Here is a 17,250-nt window from a genome sequence, read left to right on the forward strand (position 1 = left end):
CTGCAGTGCCTGACACACGTCCCAGGCAGGGCTGTTCATTTACCTGCAGACCTGCACTTGCTCTGCCCTGTTAGGGGGGGCTGTGTCTTTGTGGGGCAGGGATTGGACTGCAGAGGTGCAGCCGGTGTGCTGGCCAGGGAGGGGCCTGTGCGCAGCTGAGTTAGTGGCGGCTTCGTGACAGTCAGCAGGGGTGATTGTGTGCAGCATGTCATCGCACACCTGTGCTACGTGGGATGTTTATATTCAGTGACTTCTATATTAGATTGTGCATGTAGCTAAATATAATAATATTCTTTATTCTGTTAATACAGAAGTTGCTTTTTTGGCAAATTATTACTTTGCTAAATAATTAAAAAATAGATATTCCAAATTACAGGTGAATTTGTAGGCTTGGATGAAAGCAAACGCCAGGTGGGTGCAGCGCTCCCCTCCTGCAGTCTGTCCGTGCGGACCTCATGCCAGAGCTGCCCGGACAGTTTCTGTCCTTTGTGCGTCCTGAGTTCTGACTGCCAGTCTGCTTCGAAGTGGTCGCTTGCGATCTGACCCCAGATGTTCTGGGGAGCACAGGCTGCACTTTGGGAGGGAGCGTGGCTTCGTTTTGTGCATTCGCTCTTCCTCTGGTATGTCCCATTCTAACGCATGTACTCTGTGTAATCTTGGGGGAAATTCCTAGAAAGCAGAGCATACAGGACTCTCCTTCCTGACAGTGAACTTGGAGAGACTGACATGCTGTGAAGTTTGCATTGTGCTCTCTTTTCACCAAGGCTGATCAGTACCGCGGGAGAGAGCCAGTAACGTGCGTCTGCCCCTCGGGCAAGTGCGCAATGAAAGCGAGAAGTGCTCTGCTCTGCTGGACAACGTTTAGAGAAGTCCGTGGTGATGCAAGATGGGGCCAGTTTCCTTGAGCTGTCATCATGGGAGAACTTGGGGGGGAGAGGGGAGGAGGGGGTTGAGGACCCGGGGGAAGGGGCCGGGGAGCAAGGAGGGCCCCCTGCATGCAGTGGCGTGCTCTCTGTGGGTGGCTGGCTGGGCGGGAAAACGACACCCTGGAGACAGGGAGGCCCTGCCACCAGTCCTAACAGCCACGGTATGTGTGGCAGCTGTTGCTTCTGTGCAGAGCATGGCCTTAGCACCCTGAAAACTCGCAATCCCCTCAGCTACTCTAAGTCCTCAACTTCACCACTTCCACGGCGTGAGTTCAGGTCTTGTCCGGTCGTGCGGACTGCTGCAGGTTCCAAAGGTACCCCGGGCCTTCTGTGCACGTGGCCTCCAGGCGGGGCCCCCTCTGTGCTGCCTGCAGCCCTTGGGCGGGGGCCCGGAGTGGATGTGTCCGGGCACAGGCCCACTCAGAGGTGGGGAATGTACCTCTCCCTCCCACTTGGCATTCTTGATGCTTTCTACTTGCTTCTTTTTTCTCCAGGAATATTTATTTTTGTTTCTCGATGGGTAAAATATTTCACGTTTTTCCCTGTGGTTCTTCAAAGTCTTTTCTTATATTCACCACTTAGAGCCTGAAAAGTAAACCGAAGTCTGTGCAGGGCCGGAGGCAGGCGACAGACAGTGGCCAAGACCGTCCTGGGGATGCCGCCTGCCGCCTGCCCAGAGCCTGCTGGGCCCCATGGCCAGGTCCGGGCTGGGGTGGCCAGAGCCGTAGGCTTGCGGGCTGTATCTGGGCCCGCCAAGGAGTCTCCCATGTGCCGGGCCTGCACTCCACGTCAGGGAGCCTTGGAGCCCACCTGGCACCCAGCGCAGGGCTCCTGGCTGTCATGCCTCACGGCGTCCGCCCTCTTGGCCTCTGTGTCGTGCATGTCTGAGGGGCCCAGTCCAGGCCTGACATCACTGGGCAGGACATCTGCTTGTTGATAGGGCATATGCTCTGGGGTCGGTTTGCTCCAGCCTCGCTGGGCTTTGCCCTTTCCCGGCCTCCCTGCCCACTCGTGCTGTCCTGTTGCACTTCATACAAATGCCTGGAACCCTTTTCTGGAACAGAGACAAGCCATGGGACTGGAGGTTTTCGCCAGCCTCCAGACTGACCAGTGCACAACCAGTCCCTCGGAGTGGGCTTCTGGGGCCCTCCGACTCCGTCTCCCCCCGACCCCCCGCCTCGGCTCCTGCTACTGGTTCTCAAGGTGCTGCAGGATGCGGGGAGACCTGGGAGCGGGGCGGTGAAAGAGTTTGCTGCTCTGAGGGAAATTTTTTTCTTACAGTTACTCCTTAGATTGTTGGAAGTTTTTCTTATTTTCTGAAGCGCTGAAAAAGTTGACTTTTGATAGTATGTGCAGGTGCTCTCTCATGGCTTTTGTGGAGGAGAGATTATCGGAGATCCCTACTCTGCCATTTCAGAGGGCTGCAAACTGTTTCTTTAATGTACGTTAATTCATAGGGAAACCTTTGCTGAAACATTTTTTATTATCTAAAAAGGAAGCCCAGTAAAATATCAACAACAGCAAAAGGAAGCATGTTTCTCTTTTAGAGCCGAGAGTCTCAGTGTACCAGGCCCTGGACCCAGCCTGGGTTTACCTTCTGGCCCTGGATCTGCCCGGGCTCTCCCTGCCCCACCTTCTGCCTCCCTGCCCCTGTGCCACCCACTGCCTGTGCGTCTGCGGGTCCTTTCTCCAAGGGCCCCCATGCCTAAAGAGGCTCTGGAAGGATCTGCCATGGTGACCACACCATAGCCTTTGCAGGTGTCCACTGTGGGACCATGGGCAGTGCACCCTAAGTGCCCAGTACTCTGTAGGTGCTCAGTTGCCATGTGGAAAACAGTGAGCTGTTGTTTATCCCGCAGAATCGGCAGCCACACAAACATGAGTCTTCTTTTTTTTTTTTTTTTTATTAATTAAAAAAAGAATTAACAAAACAATTAGAAATCATTCCAATCTACATGTACAATCAGTAATTCTTAATAACATCACATAGTTGCATATTCATCATTTCTTAGTACATTTGCATCAATTTAGAAAAAGAAATAAAGACAACAGAATAAGAATTAAAACAATAATAGAAAAAAAAACAAAAACGAAAAACCTATACCTCACATGCAGCTTCATTCAGTGTTTTAACATAATTGCATTACAATTGGGTAGTATTGTGCTGTCCATTTCTGAGATTTTATATCCAGTCCCGTGGTACAGTCTGTATCCCTTCATCTCCAATTATCCCTTCTCTTTTTTTTTTTTTTTAATTAACGGAAAAAATGAAATTAACCCAACATTTAGAGATCATACCATTCTACACATGCAATCATTAATTCTTAACATCATCACATAGATGCATGATCATCATTTCTTAGTACATTTGCATTGGTTTAGAAGAACTAGCAACATAACCGAAAAAGATATAGAATGTTAATATAGAGAAAAAAATAAAAGTAATAATAGTAAAATCAAAACAAAACAAAACAAAACAAAACAAAAACCTATAGCTCAGATGCAGCTTCATTCAGTGTTTTAACATGATTACTTTACAATTAGGTATTATTGTGCTGTCCATTTTTGAGTTTTTGTATCTAGTCCTGTTGCACAGTCTGTATCCCTTCAGCTTCAATTACCCATTGTCTTACCCTGTTTCTAACTCCTGCTGAACTCTGTTACCAATGACATATTTCAAGTTTATTCTCGAATGTCCGTTCACATCAGTGGGACCATACAGTATTTGTCCTTTAGTTTTTGGCTGGATTCACTCAGCATAATATTCTCTAGGTCCATCCATGTTATTACATGGTTCATAAGTTTATCTTGTCTTAAAGCTGCATAATATTCCATCGTATGTATATACCACAGTTTGTTTAGCCACTCTTCTGTTGATGGAGATTTTGGCTGTTTCCATCTCTTTGCAATTGTAAATAATGCTGCTATAAACATTGGTGTGCAAATGTCCGTTTGTGTCTTTGCCCTTAAGTCCTTTGAGTAGATACCTAGCAATGGTATTGCTGGGTCGTATGGCAATTCTATATTCAGCTTTTTGAGGAACCGCCAAACTGCCTTCCACAGTGGTTGCACCCTTTGACATTTCCTACCAACAGTGGATAAGTGTGCCTCTTTCTCCGCATCCTCTCCAGTACTTGTCATTTTCTGTTTTGTTGATAATGGCCATTCTGGTGGGTGTGAGATGATATCTCATTGTGGTTTTGATTTGCATTTCTCTAATGGCCAGGGACATTGAGCATCTCTTCATGTGCCTCTTGGCCATCCGTATTTCCTCTTCTGAGAGGTGTCTGTTCAAGTCTTTTTCCCATTTTGTAATTGGGTTGGCTGTCTTTTTGTTGTTGAGATGAACAATCTCTTTATAAATTCTGGATACTAGACCTTTATCTGATATATCATTTCCAAATATTGTCTCTCATTGTGAAGGCTGTCTTTCTACTTTCTTGATGAAGTTCTTTGATGCACAAAGTGTTTAATTTTGAGGAGTTCCCATTTATTTATTTCCTTCTTCAGTGCTCTTGCTTTAGGTTTAAGGTCCATAAAACCGCCTCCAGTTGTAAGATCCATAAGATATCTCCCAACATTTTCCTCTAACTGTTTTATGGTCTTAGACCTAATGTTTAGATCTTTGATCCATTTTGAGTTAACTTTTTTTTTTTTTTTTTTTTTTTTTTTTAAGGAAAGACAGAGAGAAGGAAGGAAGGAAGGAAGAAAGGGAAACATTTTTAAACATTTTCTTGTTTTATTGTATTCTGTTTCTCCGTTTTTGTTACATGGGCTGGGGCCGGGAATCGAACCGAGGTCCTCCGGCATAGCAGGCAAGCACTTTGCCCGCTGAGCCACCGCGGCCCGCCCCATTTTGAGTTAACTTTTGTATAGGGTGTGAGAGATGGGTCTTCTTTCATTCTTTTGCATATGGATATCCAGTTCTCTAGGCACCATTTATTGAAGAGACTGCTCTGTCCCAGATGAGTTGGCTTGACTGCCTTATCAAAGATCAAATGTCCATAGATGAGAGGGTCTATATCTGAGCACTCTATTCGATTCCATTGGTCGATATATCTATCTTTATGCCAATACCATGCTGTTTTGACCACTGTGGCTTCATAATATGCCTTAAAGTCAGGCAGCGCGAGACCTCCAGCTTCGTTTTTTTTCCTCAAGATGTTTTTAGCAATTCGGGGCACCCTGCCCTTCCAGATAAATTTGCTTATTGGTTTTTCTATTTCTGAAAAATAAGTTGTTGGGATTTTGATTGGTATTGCATTGAATCTGTAAATCAATTTAGGTAGGATTGACATCTTAACTATATTTAGTCTTCCAATCCATGAACACGGTATGCCCTTCCATCTATTTAGGTCTTCTGTGATTTCTTTTAGCAGTTTTTTGTAGTTTTCTTTATATAGGTTTTTTGTCTCTTTAGTTAAATTTATTCCTAGGTATTTTATTCTTTTAGTTGCAATTGTAAATGGGATTCGTTTCTTGATTTCCCCCTCAGCTTGTTCATTACTAGTGTATAGAAATGCTACAGATTTTTGAATGTTGATCTTGTAACCTGCTACTTTGCTGTACTCATTTATTAGCTCTAGTAGTTTCGTTGTGGATTTTTCCGGGTTTTCGACGTATAGTATCATATCGTCTGCAAACAGTGATAGTTTTACTTCTTCCTTTCCAATTTTGATGCCTTGTATTTCTTTTTCTTGTCTAATTGCTTTGGCTAGAACCTCCAACACAATGTTGAATAATAGTGGTGATAGTGGACATCCTTGTCTTGTTCCTGATCTTAGGGGGAAAGTTTTCAATTTTTCCCCATTGAGGATGATATTAGCTGTGGGTTTTTCATATATTCCCTCTATCATTTTAAGGAAGTTCCCTTGTATTCCTATCTTTTGAAGTGTTTTCAACAGGAAAGGATGTTGAATCTTGTCGAATGCCTTCTCTGCATCAATTGAGATGATCATGTGATTTTTCTGCTTTGATTTGTTGATATGGTGTATTACATTAATTGATTTTCTTATGTTGAACCATCCTTGCATACCTGGGATGAATCCTACTTGGTCATGATGTATAATTCTTTTAATGTGTTGTTGGATACGATTTGCTAGAATTTTATTGAGGATTTTTGCATCTGTATTCATTAGAGAGATTGGTCTGTAGTTTTCTTTTTTTGTAATATCTTTGCCTGGTTTTGGTATGAGGGTGATGTTTGCTTCATAGAATGAATTAGGTAGTTTTCCCTCCACTTCGATTTTTTTGAAGAGTTTGAAGATAATTGGTACTAATTCTTTCTGGAACGTTTGGTAGAATTCACATGTGAAGCCATCTGGTCCTGGACTTTTCTTTTTAGGAAGCTTTTGAATGACTAATTCAATTTCTTTACTTGAGATTGGTTTGTTGAGGTCATCTATGTCTTCTTGAGTCAAAGTTGGTTGTTCATTTCTTTCCAGGAACCCGTCCATTTCCTCTAAATTGTTGTATTTATTAGCGTAAAGTTGTTCATAGTATCCTGTTATTACCTCCTTTATTTCTGTGAGGTCAGTAGTTATGTCTCCTCTTCCATTTCTGATCTTATTTATTTGCATCCTCTCTCTTCTTCTTTTTGTCAATCTTGCTAAGGGCCCATCAATCTTATTGATTTTTTCATAGAACCAACTTCTGGCCTTATTGATTTTCTCTATTGTTTTCATGTTTTCAATTTCATTTATTTGTGCTCTAATCTTTGTTATTTCTTTCCTTTTGCTTGCTTTGGGGTTAGCTTGCTGTTCTTTCTCCATTTCTTCCAAATGGATAGTTAATTCCTGAATTTTTGCCTTTTCTTCTTTTCTGATATAGGCATTTAGAGCAATAAATTTCCCTCTTAGCACTGCCTTTGCTGCGTCCCATAAGTTTTGATATGTTGTGTTTTCATTTTCATTCGCCTCGAGGTATTTGCTAATTTCTCTTGCAATTTCTTCTTTGACCCAGTCGTTGTTTAGGAGTGTGTTGTTGAGCCTCCACGTATTTGTGAGTTTTCTGGCACTCTGCCTATTATTGATTTCCAACATCATTCCTTTATGGTCCGAGAAAGTGTTGTGTAAGATTTCAATCTTTTTAAATTTGTTAAGACTTGCTTTGTGACCCAGCATATGGTCTATCTTTGAGAATGATCTATGAGCACTTGAGAAAAAGGTGTATCCTGCTGTTGTGGGATGTAATGTCCTATAAATGCCTATTAAGTCTAGTTCATTTATAGTAATATTCAGATTCTCTATTTCTTTGTTGATCCTCTGTCTAGATGTTCTGTCCCTTAATGAGAGTGGTGAGTTGAAGTCTCCAACTATTGTGGTATATGAGTCTATTTCCCTTTTCAGTGTTTGCAGTATATTCCTCACGTATTTTGGGGCATTCTGATTCGGTGCGTAAATATTTATGATTGTTATGTCTTCTTGTTTAATTGTTCCTTTTATTAGTATATAGTGTCCTTCTTTGTCTCTTTTAACTGTTTTACATTTGAAGTCTAATTTGTTGGATATTAGTATAGCCACTCCTGCTCTTTTCTGGTTGTTATTTGCATGAAATATCTTTTCCCAACCTTTCACTTTCAACCTATGTTTATCTTTGGGTCTAAGATGTGTTTCCTGTAGACAGCATATAGAAGGATCCTATTTTTTAATCCATTCTGCCAATCTATGTCTTTTGATTGGGGAATTCAGTCCATTGACATTTAGTGTTATTACTCTTTGGATAATATTTTCCTCTAACATTTTGCCTTTTGTATTATATATATCATATCTGATTTTCCTTCTTTCTACACTCTTTTCCATATCTCTCTCTTCTGTCTTTTTGTATCTGACTCTAGTGCTCCCTTTAGTATTTCTTGCAGAGCTGGTCTCTTGGTCACAAATTCTTTCAGTGACTTTTTGTCTGAGAATGTTTTAATTTCTCCCTCATTTTTGAAGGATAATTTTGCTGGATATAGGAGTCTTGGTTGGCAGTTTTTCTCTTTTAGTATTTTAAATATATCATCCCACTGTCTTCTAGCTTCCATGGTTTCTGCTGAGAAATCTACACAAAGTCTTATTGGGTTTCCCTTGTATGTAATGGATTGTTTTTCTCTTGCTGCTTTCAAGATCCTCTCTTTCTCTTTGACCTCTGACATTCTATCTAGTAAGTGTCTTGGAGAACGCCTATTTGGGTCTAATCTCTTTGGGGTGCGCTGCACTTCTTGGATCTGTAATTTTAGGTCTTTCATAAGAGTTGGGAAATTTTCAGTGATAATTTCTTCCATTAGTTTTTCTCCTCCTTTTCCCTTCTCTTCTCCTTCTGGGACACCCACAACACGTATATTTGTGCGGTTCATATTGTCCTTGAGTTCCCTGATACCCTGTTCAAATTTTTCCATTCTTTTCCCTATAGTTTCTGTTTCTTTTTGGAATTCAGATGTTCCATCCTCCAAATCACTAATTCTATCTTCTGTCTCTTTAAATCTATCATTGTAGCTATCCATTATTTTTTCTATGTTTGCTACTTTATCCTTCACTTCCATAAGTTCTGCGATTTGTTTTTTCAGTTTTTCTATTTCTTCTTTATGTTCAGCCCATGTCCTCTTCATGTCCTCCCTCAATTTATCGATTTCATTTTTAAGACGTTTTCCATTTCTGTTCGTATATTCAGCATTAGTTGTCTCAGCTCTTGTGTCTCATTTGAGCTATTGGTTTGTTCCTTTGACTGAGCCATATTCTCAATCTTTTGAGCGTGGACAGTTATCTTCTGCTGCTGGCGTCTGGGCATTTATTCAGATTTCTCTTGGTGTTGGACCCAGCAAGGTTGTAATATTTTTCTGTGAAATCTCTGGGTTCTGTTTTTCTTATCCTGCCCAGTAGGTGGCGCTCGTGGCACACGTTTGTCTGCGGGTCCCACCAGTAAAAGGTGCTGTGGGACCTTAAACTTTGGAAAACTCTCGCCGTCCTGGGGGTTCGCTAGCCGAAGCGGCTTGAGCCGGCCCGGGGTCTGAACGCAGGGAGGGTTGCTGGTCGCCGCAGCCAGGGAAAGAGCCCGTCCGAATTTCCTAGTCGGCCCTGGGCAACACGCGTGGCGGGAGGGCGCCAGCGGCAGCGGCCTGCCCGAGAGAGTGCACGTTCCCCGGGAGTCACGGGGTCACCGTTCTCCGCGGCCTGGGGGTTTCCGATCCAATTCTCTCAGTTGGTCCGGGGGCTGCACGTGGTGTGGGCGCCAGTCGCCTTGATTTCAGGGGACCACCTCTCCAATTCTCCCAGCCGGCCCGGGAAGGGGGAAGGGAGTAACTCCGGCCGCTTGCCACCCCGCCCGGTAAGGCCCGCGCGCCTCGGCGATCTCACCCGAGCTGCTTCTCTCAGCCAGCCAGCCGTTCCAGGATGGGGTACGCTGTCTTTTTTATCTCTGTTGTGGCTTTGGGCACTTTCTGTATCGTTTCTACTCCCCTAGTAGGTGTCCTGGAGAAGAAACTAAGATCCGCGCGTCTTACTATGCCGCCATCTTCCAGGAAGTCTCCCAAACATGAGTCTTCTTCAGGAAGAATTCTCTCTCGTTTGATGAGTGAGTGCACGTTAGGTCAGCAAAGTGCCTTTGCTTGGTTTGCCCCAGGCTCCTGGCACAGCAGCAACATAACAAGTGTCTGTCTAATGAACCACATTCTAGGAGCAGAGAAGTGAAATATACAAAATATTCCAGCTAAATGGGACTTTTTATTATTAATGTAACTTTGTACAGAGTGAATTTGAAAGTGCAAAGAAAGCCGCTTTGCACGAGAAGGAGGAACTGCATAAACTCGAGAGTGAAAAGGCACGATCAGTTTTCCAGAAGGAGAAGGCGTCTCTGTCTCTGCAGCTTCAGGAGAAGGAGAACCAAATCCAGCAGGTGTGTAGCAGTGCATGTTTGTTTTTGTACGGCCTTAAATCACATGTCTTTGTTTTTGTCTTTGTTTCTTGGGTGCCTGGTCCTGAAATCAAACCCAGGTCTCCCGCATGAATGGCGAGCACACTATGTTCTCTAAAGGCCCTGTGTGCTTTATGTCTAGAGCTCGTCCCTTGTGTAGCTTCTGCGTGTTTGTCAGTATTCCAAGCCCTGCTCAGAGGTGTAGCCTCACTGTTGCTCTCCTCCTCAGCCTTTTTTGGCACACAGGTTCACAGAACCAGAATTTAAGAGCTGGAGTTGTGGTTTGCTTATGAACAAGTGCCAGGTCCCCGTGCTTGGCACGTGGTATTATTTCCACCCTATCCTCCTCTCTCCCCGCCCTACATGGGCCCAGGAGGGGGCTTGTGAGTTTGCCAAGAGCCCCCCAGCTGCCAAGGCTCTGCACATTGATGTGTCTGACTTAATTTGAAAGAACATGGGCAAAGTAGGGTCCAGGTTACACCCATTCAAAACCTGTGTGCTTACAACTCAAGTGCCAAGGAGATAGCACTCTCAGTAAGTGTTGGCAGAGTTAAAAGGAAATGCCAAGTTCCTAATTGAGAAAGAAGTGTGTGGATGGCAGCTTTAGGGAAAGGATTGATGCCTGCTTAGCAGCAGTAGGGAGAGTTATCCCTTTACCCCCTGGATTGACTTCGGGACAGTGGGGTGGGGAGTGGGGCTGATGGGGTGAGGAAGGGAGGAGTAGTGCTGATGGGGTGAGGAAGGGAGGGAGTGGTGCTGACGGGGTGGGGGAGGTGAGGGGAGTGGGGAAGACCAGGGGAGTTGGGGCTGACGGGGTGAGGCTGGGCACCAGGTCCCCCTCCTGCTGCCACTGCTGCCTCCGAGCCACCCCTGGGAGCCGGCCCGACGCCTCTCCCCCGCTTGCCTTTTGTCTGTATGTCTGATTGCAGAGGGGAGGCCATGCTCATTCAGGTAAGCCAAACTCCTTTAAAAAGTTCTTTTCGTTGTGCGATAATCATTTGGACATCCTTAAAATGTACATATTCAGTTAAAATAACTGAATAAATGAAGTAATCATTGGGTCTTATCACCCAGGCTGAGCCCTAGGGCCCCTCTCCACTGCTACCGCGCTGATTTTTATAAGATGTGTGCTGGGACAATACATTGGTTTTAGCTGCACGCAGGGGGTCTTTAATTGCCTCTTTTCATACAACCTTAACTGGAGGGTTGGTCGATGATGGCGTCAGAAGCTGTTACCTGGTTTCTTTGTTGAATGGTGTCCTACTCCGTGAGTGCGCCACATTTTGTTACTTCTTCACCCGGGCACCTTGGCTTCTTTTAGTTTTTTGTCATTGTGAGTAAAGCTACCGTGGGCTGCTTAGACGGGTCTCTGCTAGAGATTCGTGGTGGTCTCTCAGCACTGGGCATCTGGCAGGGGTTCTTGTAGTCAGGGGCTCCAACCGTCAGCCTGGCCGGGCACGCCGGCCTCCCCGGCCTCCCCTGCACACCTTCAGCCTGGCCGGGCACGCCGGCCTCCCCTGCACACCTTCAGCCTGGCCGGGCACGCCGGCCTCCCCTGCACACCGTCAGCCTGGCCGGGCATGCCAGCCTTCTGGCGGGGGCAGCGCCAGTGCCTGCCCCGCACAGTGCACACCCCACCAGCAGCTGGAGCCACCGTACTTTTTAGTCCTTGCCAATACCCTGGTTGTGAAAGGGTATCTCCTGATGGTCTTCATTTGCATTTCCTTATTTACGAATGAGATTGAGCATCTGTTAATATGTTTATGGCCTATTCATGTTGCTTTTGTGAAATGCCTGCTTGTATCTTTATTTTAGAATAATTGACTTTTTCTTACTGGCTTACAGGCTTTTTATATATTCTGGGTTTTTTTCCAAGTTGTGTTCTTTTTACTTATTTGTTTTTCTTTCTGGTATCCATTGATGAACAAAAGTTCTTGATTGATTCATTTAACAGTTTAATTTAACTTTTCCCCGTTTATAGTTATGTGCTTTCTGTACCTTGCTTAAGAGTTCTTTTCCTGCTTCATATAGAAACTCTCCAAGATTATCGTGTAAAAATTGCATTGTTTTCCTTCTTCTGTTTAAGTTGCTGATCCCTGTGTGTGGGGTGGCGAGGTGGGGTGGTTAGTTGCTATTTCTTGTGTGGTCACCGAGACTCCTGTGGCCAGCCCCTCCTGACTATCCAGCCAGTCGTGGTCATTGCTCAGCGAGGGGTATCTCTGGCCAGTCTCTGGGTCCTTGAAAGGTTTGTCCATCCCTCTGAGATGCCGTGACAAATCTGACAGCATGGAGTGATGTGACCCAGCCCTGTTCTTCATGACTATCTTTGCTGGGGATTTTTTTGTTCAATTTATGTTTTGGTACTTGAGTTTTTTATTCCAATTGACTTTTACTTTGAAACTGTTGTTGTAGGATAGGAGTGCGGCTGAGCTCGTGCACTGGCCTTGGCAGGCATGCTCTCAACATCGCAGTATTAGGAAAAATGTTTGCCATCCGTGTTTTAAAGACTATGTTTTTCAGCTTAAGGGAATTTCCATCTATTCCTAATTTGTGAGTAGTTTTGATCATGAATGGATATTAAGCTTTGATTACCCCTTTTTATACTTACTGAGTTATTGTTTTTTTTTCTTTTTCTTTTTTGAAGCTTAAATGTACATCAGACAGTTTTATTCTTAACCAGATCCTGGTTATATACTACAGGATGACAAAAGGCATGCATGCATTTCCTGAGGGAACAAAGTCTTTAAACCATTTGGGGTAAACAAGCATTCACTTCCTCCCAGACTGTCTTAGATAAATCAGATAACATAAAGCAGTTTACTGCCGCCACCACCGTGATGCCATCTACTCCCAAGTAGTTCCCCAGGTCTTATGTTAATCCTATCTGCTACAATATACCAGTGGTGAATGAGAAGGAGAGAGAAAGGGTATGGCTTGTATGAATTCTTTCTTCCTGTGAGTTCTCCTCATCTTCTACAAAACGATCACCGTCTAAATCCACAGATGTGCGATGAGACTACGAGCCGTTGATTATCCACCTGGATCGAAAGCACTGGGGTCAATGTTTATGACAGAAAAAATTTTCCAAGAACTTAAGAGAGAGTGCAGTTGATACATCCAGATTTATCACAAAGTCGCTGAGTTCCTCGGACTGGCATCCTTAGCACAGGTGTGGCCAGTTTGCAAGCACTCGATTCCTCCCTCAGGCAATACCGGTAATGAGTTGTCTGTCACTGTCAATTGAATTGAGATACTGTTGCCTGGGGGCAACTTCCCCCCACCACTGCTCCCAAACTGCCAGCCCCCGGGCCGCTTGGCCCCCTGGGCTGGGTGCAGCACCCTTGGGGCCAAGCTCCAACCTGTGATCTGGAAAGCGACTGTGCAGGAAACCGATCCCTGAAGCTGGAGCAGTCGCACCCAGCAGGACCCCAGGCAACTCTTCACACAACACCCCTGACATTTGCTGGGCGCCTCCGGTCAGCTCAGGAGTTGGGGAGACCTCGTTGTTCTTCTGCCCTCAGCTCTGACAGGGAAGGCCAGCCAGCCCCAGGTTTCGGCGAGCCGGTGGCGCTGTGGCTGTTGGGTGCCGGGCAGGACGTCCGCTGGCACCGTTCCCTGGCAGCGGAGATCGATGCCTTTGTGCTCGCCAGGCCGATGGGTCTCCGCCTGCCACAAGCCCCTGCCCGTTGGCGCGGTGGGGCAGCAGACCTTCCCATGGGTTCCCTGACCCACCGTTTTTTTTTCATTTAACCTGAAAATATGGTGAGTCACAACTGATTTTTCTAATATTAAGTTAACTTTATATATTTGTGATAAAAAGTTTGTTTGCTAATGTCTTTTAAATTTTAGTTTATTTTTAATTATAGTAAAATATTTATAATATGAAAATAATTTAAACTCTTTTTAAGTCGACAATTCTGAAATATTAAGTACATTTACAATATTGTGTCACTTTCTATTCATTGTTCCAAACCAGAATTCGTGCCAGCTAAGCGGTGGGTCCATTCTCCTGGTCCCACCCTGGTAACCACCGTGCTGCCGTCTGTCTTTCTGAATTTTCCTGTTCCAGATTTTTTATGGAAGAGGAATCATGTAATATTTGTCCTTTAGTGGACTTCTTTCATTCAACAGGATGTCTTCTAGTTTCATCCACGTTGTACCAAGTGCCAGCAGTTCATTGCTTTTTATGGTTGAGTAATGTTTCACTGTGTGCATAGACCGCATTTATCCATTTATCTCTTGATGACACTTGGGTTATGTCCATCTTTTGACAATTGTGACTAATGCTGCTATGGACATCAGTATGAAAATATCTGTCCAGGTCTCTCTGCTGTCAGTTCTTTTGGGTGTATATCTAGGTGTGGGCTTGTGGGTCATGTGGTGATTCTGTTTCTAACTTTCTGAGGAACTCCTGACCTGTGCCCTTTTATATCCCCACCAAAGAATACAAGGGTTATTGTCACCCCCACGGGTGTGAGGGCATCTCTCACTGTGCTCGTGTTCCATGTGTGTGTCTTCTGTGGGGAACAGGCTGCTCTAATCCTTAGCCCATTTTTCAATTGGGTTGTTTGTCTTTTTGTTGTTTAGTTGTAGAATTCTTTATATTTTCCAGATAATAACCCTTCCAGATATCTTCTCCCATTTATAGGTTGTTCTAGTTTGCTAGTTGCCAGAATGCAATATACCAGGAACAGAATGGCTTTTTAAAAGGGGAATTTAATAAGTTGCTAGTTTACAGTTCTGAGGTGGAGAAAATGTCCCAATTTAAAGCAAGTCTATAGAAATATCCAATCTAAGGCATCCAGGGAAAGAAACCTTGGTTCAGGAAGGCCAACAAAGTTCAGGGTTTCTCTCTCAAGTGGAAGGGCACATGGCGAACACAGTCAGAGTTTCTCTCTCACCTGCAAGGGCACGTGGTGAATACAAGGTTCCTCTGTCATCTGAAAGGGCACATAGCAGACACGGTATCATCTGCTGGCTTTCTCTCCTGGCTTCCTGTTTCATGATGCTCCCCGGGAGGCATTTTCCATCTTCATCTCCAAAGGTCGCTGGCCAGTGGATGCTGCTTCTTGTGGCTATGTCGTTCTGCTCTGCTCTCTCTGAATCTCATTCTCCAAATGTTTCCTCTTTTATAAGACTCTAGAAACTTCTCAAGACCCACCCAAATGAGTAGAGACATGTTGTCACCTTGTCTGGCTTACAACCACTCTTGATTAAATCACATCTCCAGGGAGATGATCTGATTACAGTTTCAAACATACAGTATTGAATAAGGATTAATCTGCCTTCATGAAATGGGATTTTGATTAAAACATGGCTTTTCTAGGGTTACATGTATTCTTTCAGACCAGCACAGTTGTCTTTTTACATTCTTGATGCTTTCTTTTGCACGAAAGTTTTCAGTTTTGATGAGGTCCAGTTTATGTTTTTTCTTTTGTTGTTTGTGCATTTAGTATAAACTGAATCTGTATAGTAGAATCTGTTGCTTAATACAAATTCTTGAAAATACAGCTTTGCATTTTCTTGAAAGAGTTTTATAGTATCTGCTTTTTTTATTTTAATGAAGTTTTATTATTACTTCTAAGCTATTTTCAAGTTGGTAGCAAAGTTACTGTTAACAATATAAAATTTATCTTTATAAGTGTTGAAATGCTCTCTTAAAAATGTTGAAAGGCAGCAGGCATCCGAAGATGGGTTTGTAAAGAAAATCAGTTATTCAGATATCTGGGATAAGTAGGATACTTGATGAATTTATACTTACTTCTTTAACTTCCGTACCAGCTGTTCTGATTTGCAGGCTTTATTCCTCATTTAGTCTTAGGAAAAGAAGTCTAAGCCCAAGCCTTTTAGTTGGGGCGATTTACAGTATCTTTTCTTATCTTTAAGTCATTAATCCATTTTTACTTCATTCTATTAAGTGGTATATTACACTGATTTTCTTATGTCAAATCAGCTTTGCATTCCTAAAAGTTATTTCTCTTTGGTCATATTGTATAATCTTCCTAATATATGTTGTACTCAGTCCGCCATTATTTAGGTGAGGAATCTTGCATCTGTATTCATCAGAGAATTTGATATGCAGTTTTGTTTCCTTGTTGTCTTTAACTGGCCTGTGTATCAGGGCCACTGGCGTCATAGAATGAGTTAGGAAGTGTTTCCCTCTCTTCTGTCTTTTCAAAGAGTTTGGGAAGGATAGTTGTTAAATCTTTGGTTGAATTCAACAGTGAAACCACCTGGTAGCTGGACTTTTCCTTGTTGTGAGGATTTTGATCACTGATTCAATCTCTGAACATTTACATGTCTTTTTTTTTGTCATGGGCAGGCACCGGGAATCGAACCTGGGTCTCCAGAATGGTAGGCGAGAATTCTACCTGCTGAGCCACTGTGGCCCACCCATTTACGTATCTTTTAAAGCTGTTTCTTCTTGCATCAGATTAGGAAATTTGTATGTTTCAATAAATTTGTCTTATTTCATCCAGGTTTTCTGGTTTGTTGCTGGGATATTATTGCTTGTAGTACTCTCTTCTAATTTGTATTTCTGAAAGGTCAGTGGTAATGGCCCCACTTTTGTTACTGATTTTAGTTATTTGCCTCCTCGCTATTTTTGCATCTCCTTAAAGGTTTGTTGATTTTATTTTTTAAAAAGAAAGACTTTTGGTTTTGTTGATTCTCTTTATTGTTTCTTTGTTCTCTATTTCATTTATCTCTAATCTTTTCTTTCCTTTCTTCTACTAACTTGGTTTAGTTTGACCTTTTTCTGGTTTCTATAGGTGCGAAGATAGGTTATTTGTGATCAGAGCTATAAATTTCTCTCTCAGCCCTGCCTTTGCTACATCCCATAAGTTGTTGTATTTTATTCATCTCAGGGTATTTCTTGTTTTCCCTTGTGACTTCTTCTTTGAACTCTTTGGTTGTTTAATAGTATGCTATTTAATTTCCACATATTTGTGAATTTTCCTACTGTTATTGATTTCTAGCTCTATGGTGTTATGCTCCAACAAGATGGTTTACGCAGTCTCAGTCTTTTCAGTTTTCTCAAGTTTTGACCTGTGGCCTGCCACGTGTGTCGTATGGAGGAAGGTCCGCGCGCCCGTGACGCGTGTTCTGTGTGCCCGTGCTGTGCGGTCTGCTCTGCTGCCGTCTGATGGGGCGGTGCTGGGTGTGCCTTAGGGCTCCTTGGGCAGTGGATGGCTCGCGCTCTCTCCATCCTTCTGACCTTCTGCTTAGCTGTCAGTTGTGAAAAGTGGTGTTTTAAGTCTCCAGCTCTTATGTAGAATATTTTATCTGACAATGCTTTAGCCGCTTTGGCTCTCTTTTGATTATCGTTTATGTGGAATGTCTCTTTCCACCCTTTTACCTTCAACAAGTTGTTCTTCTGCACCTGAAGTAGGTCTCTTAGGTAGCATCTGGATGGACCCTGCTTTTTTCATCCAGG

The 17,250-nt window shown here is 43.6% G+C and overlaps 1 protein-coding gene across 1 annotated transcript in view; it reads left to right on the forward strand.

The window, feature by feature from the left end:
- PCNT (pericentrin) overlaps positions 1-17,250 on the forward strand; it is a 211,165-nt gene that overhangs the window by 117,500 nt on the left and 76,415 nt on the right. Inside the window, exon 15 of the mRNA XM_077119263.1 lies at positions 9,651-9,797. Within this exon, the coding sequence (XP_076975378.1) occupies positions 9,651-9,797 (147 nt within the window). The remainder of the gene's footprint in view (positions 1-9,650; positions 9,798-17,250) is intronic.

Source organism: Tamandua tetradactyla, chromosome 10 (genome assembly GCF_023851605.1).
Source record: "Tamandua tetradactyla isolate mTamTet1 chromosome 10, mTamTet1.pri, whole genome shotgun sequence".
NCBI classification, from domain to species: Eukaryota; Metazoa; Chordata; class Mammalia; order Pilosa; family Myrmecophagidae; genus Tamandua; species Tamandua tetradactyla.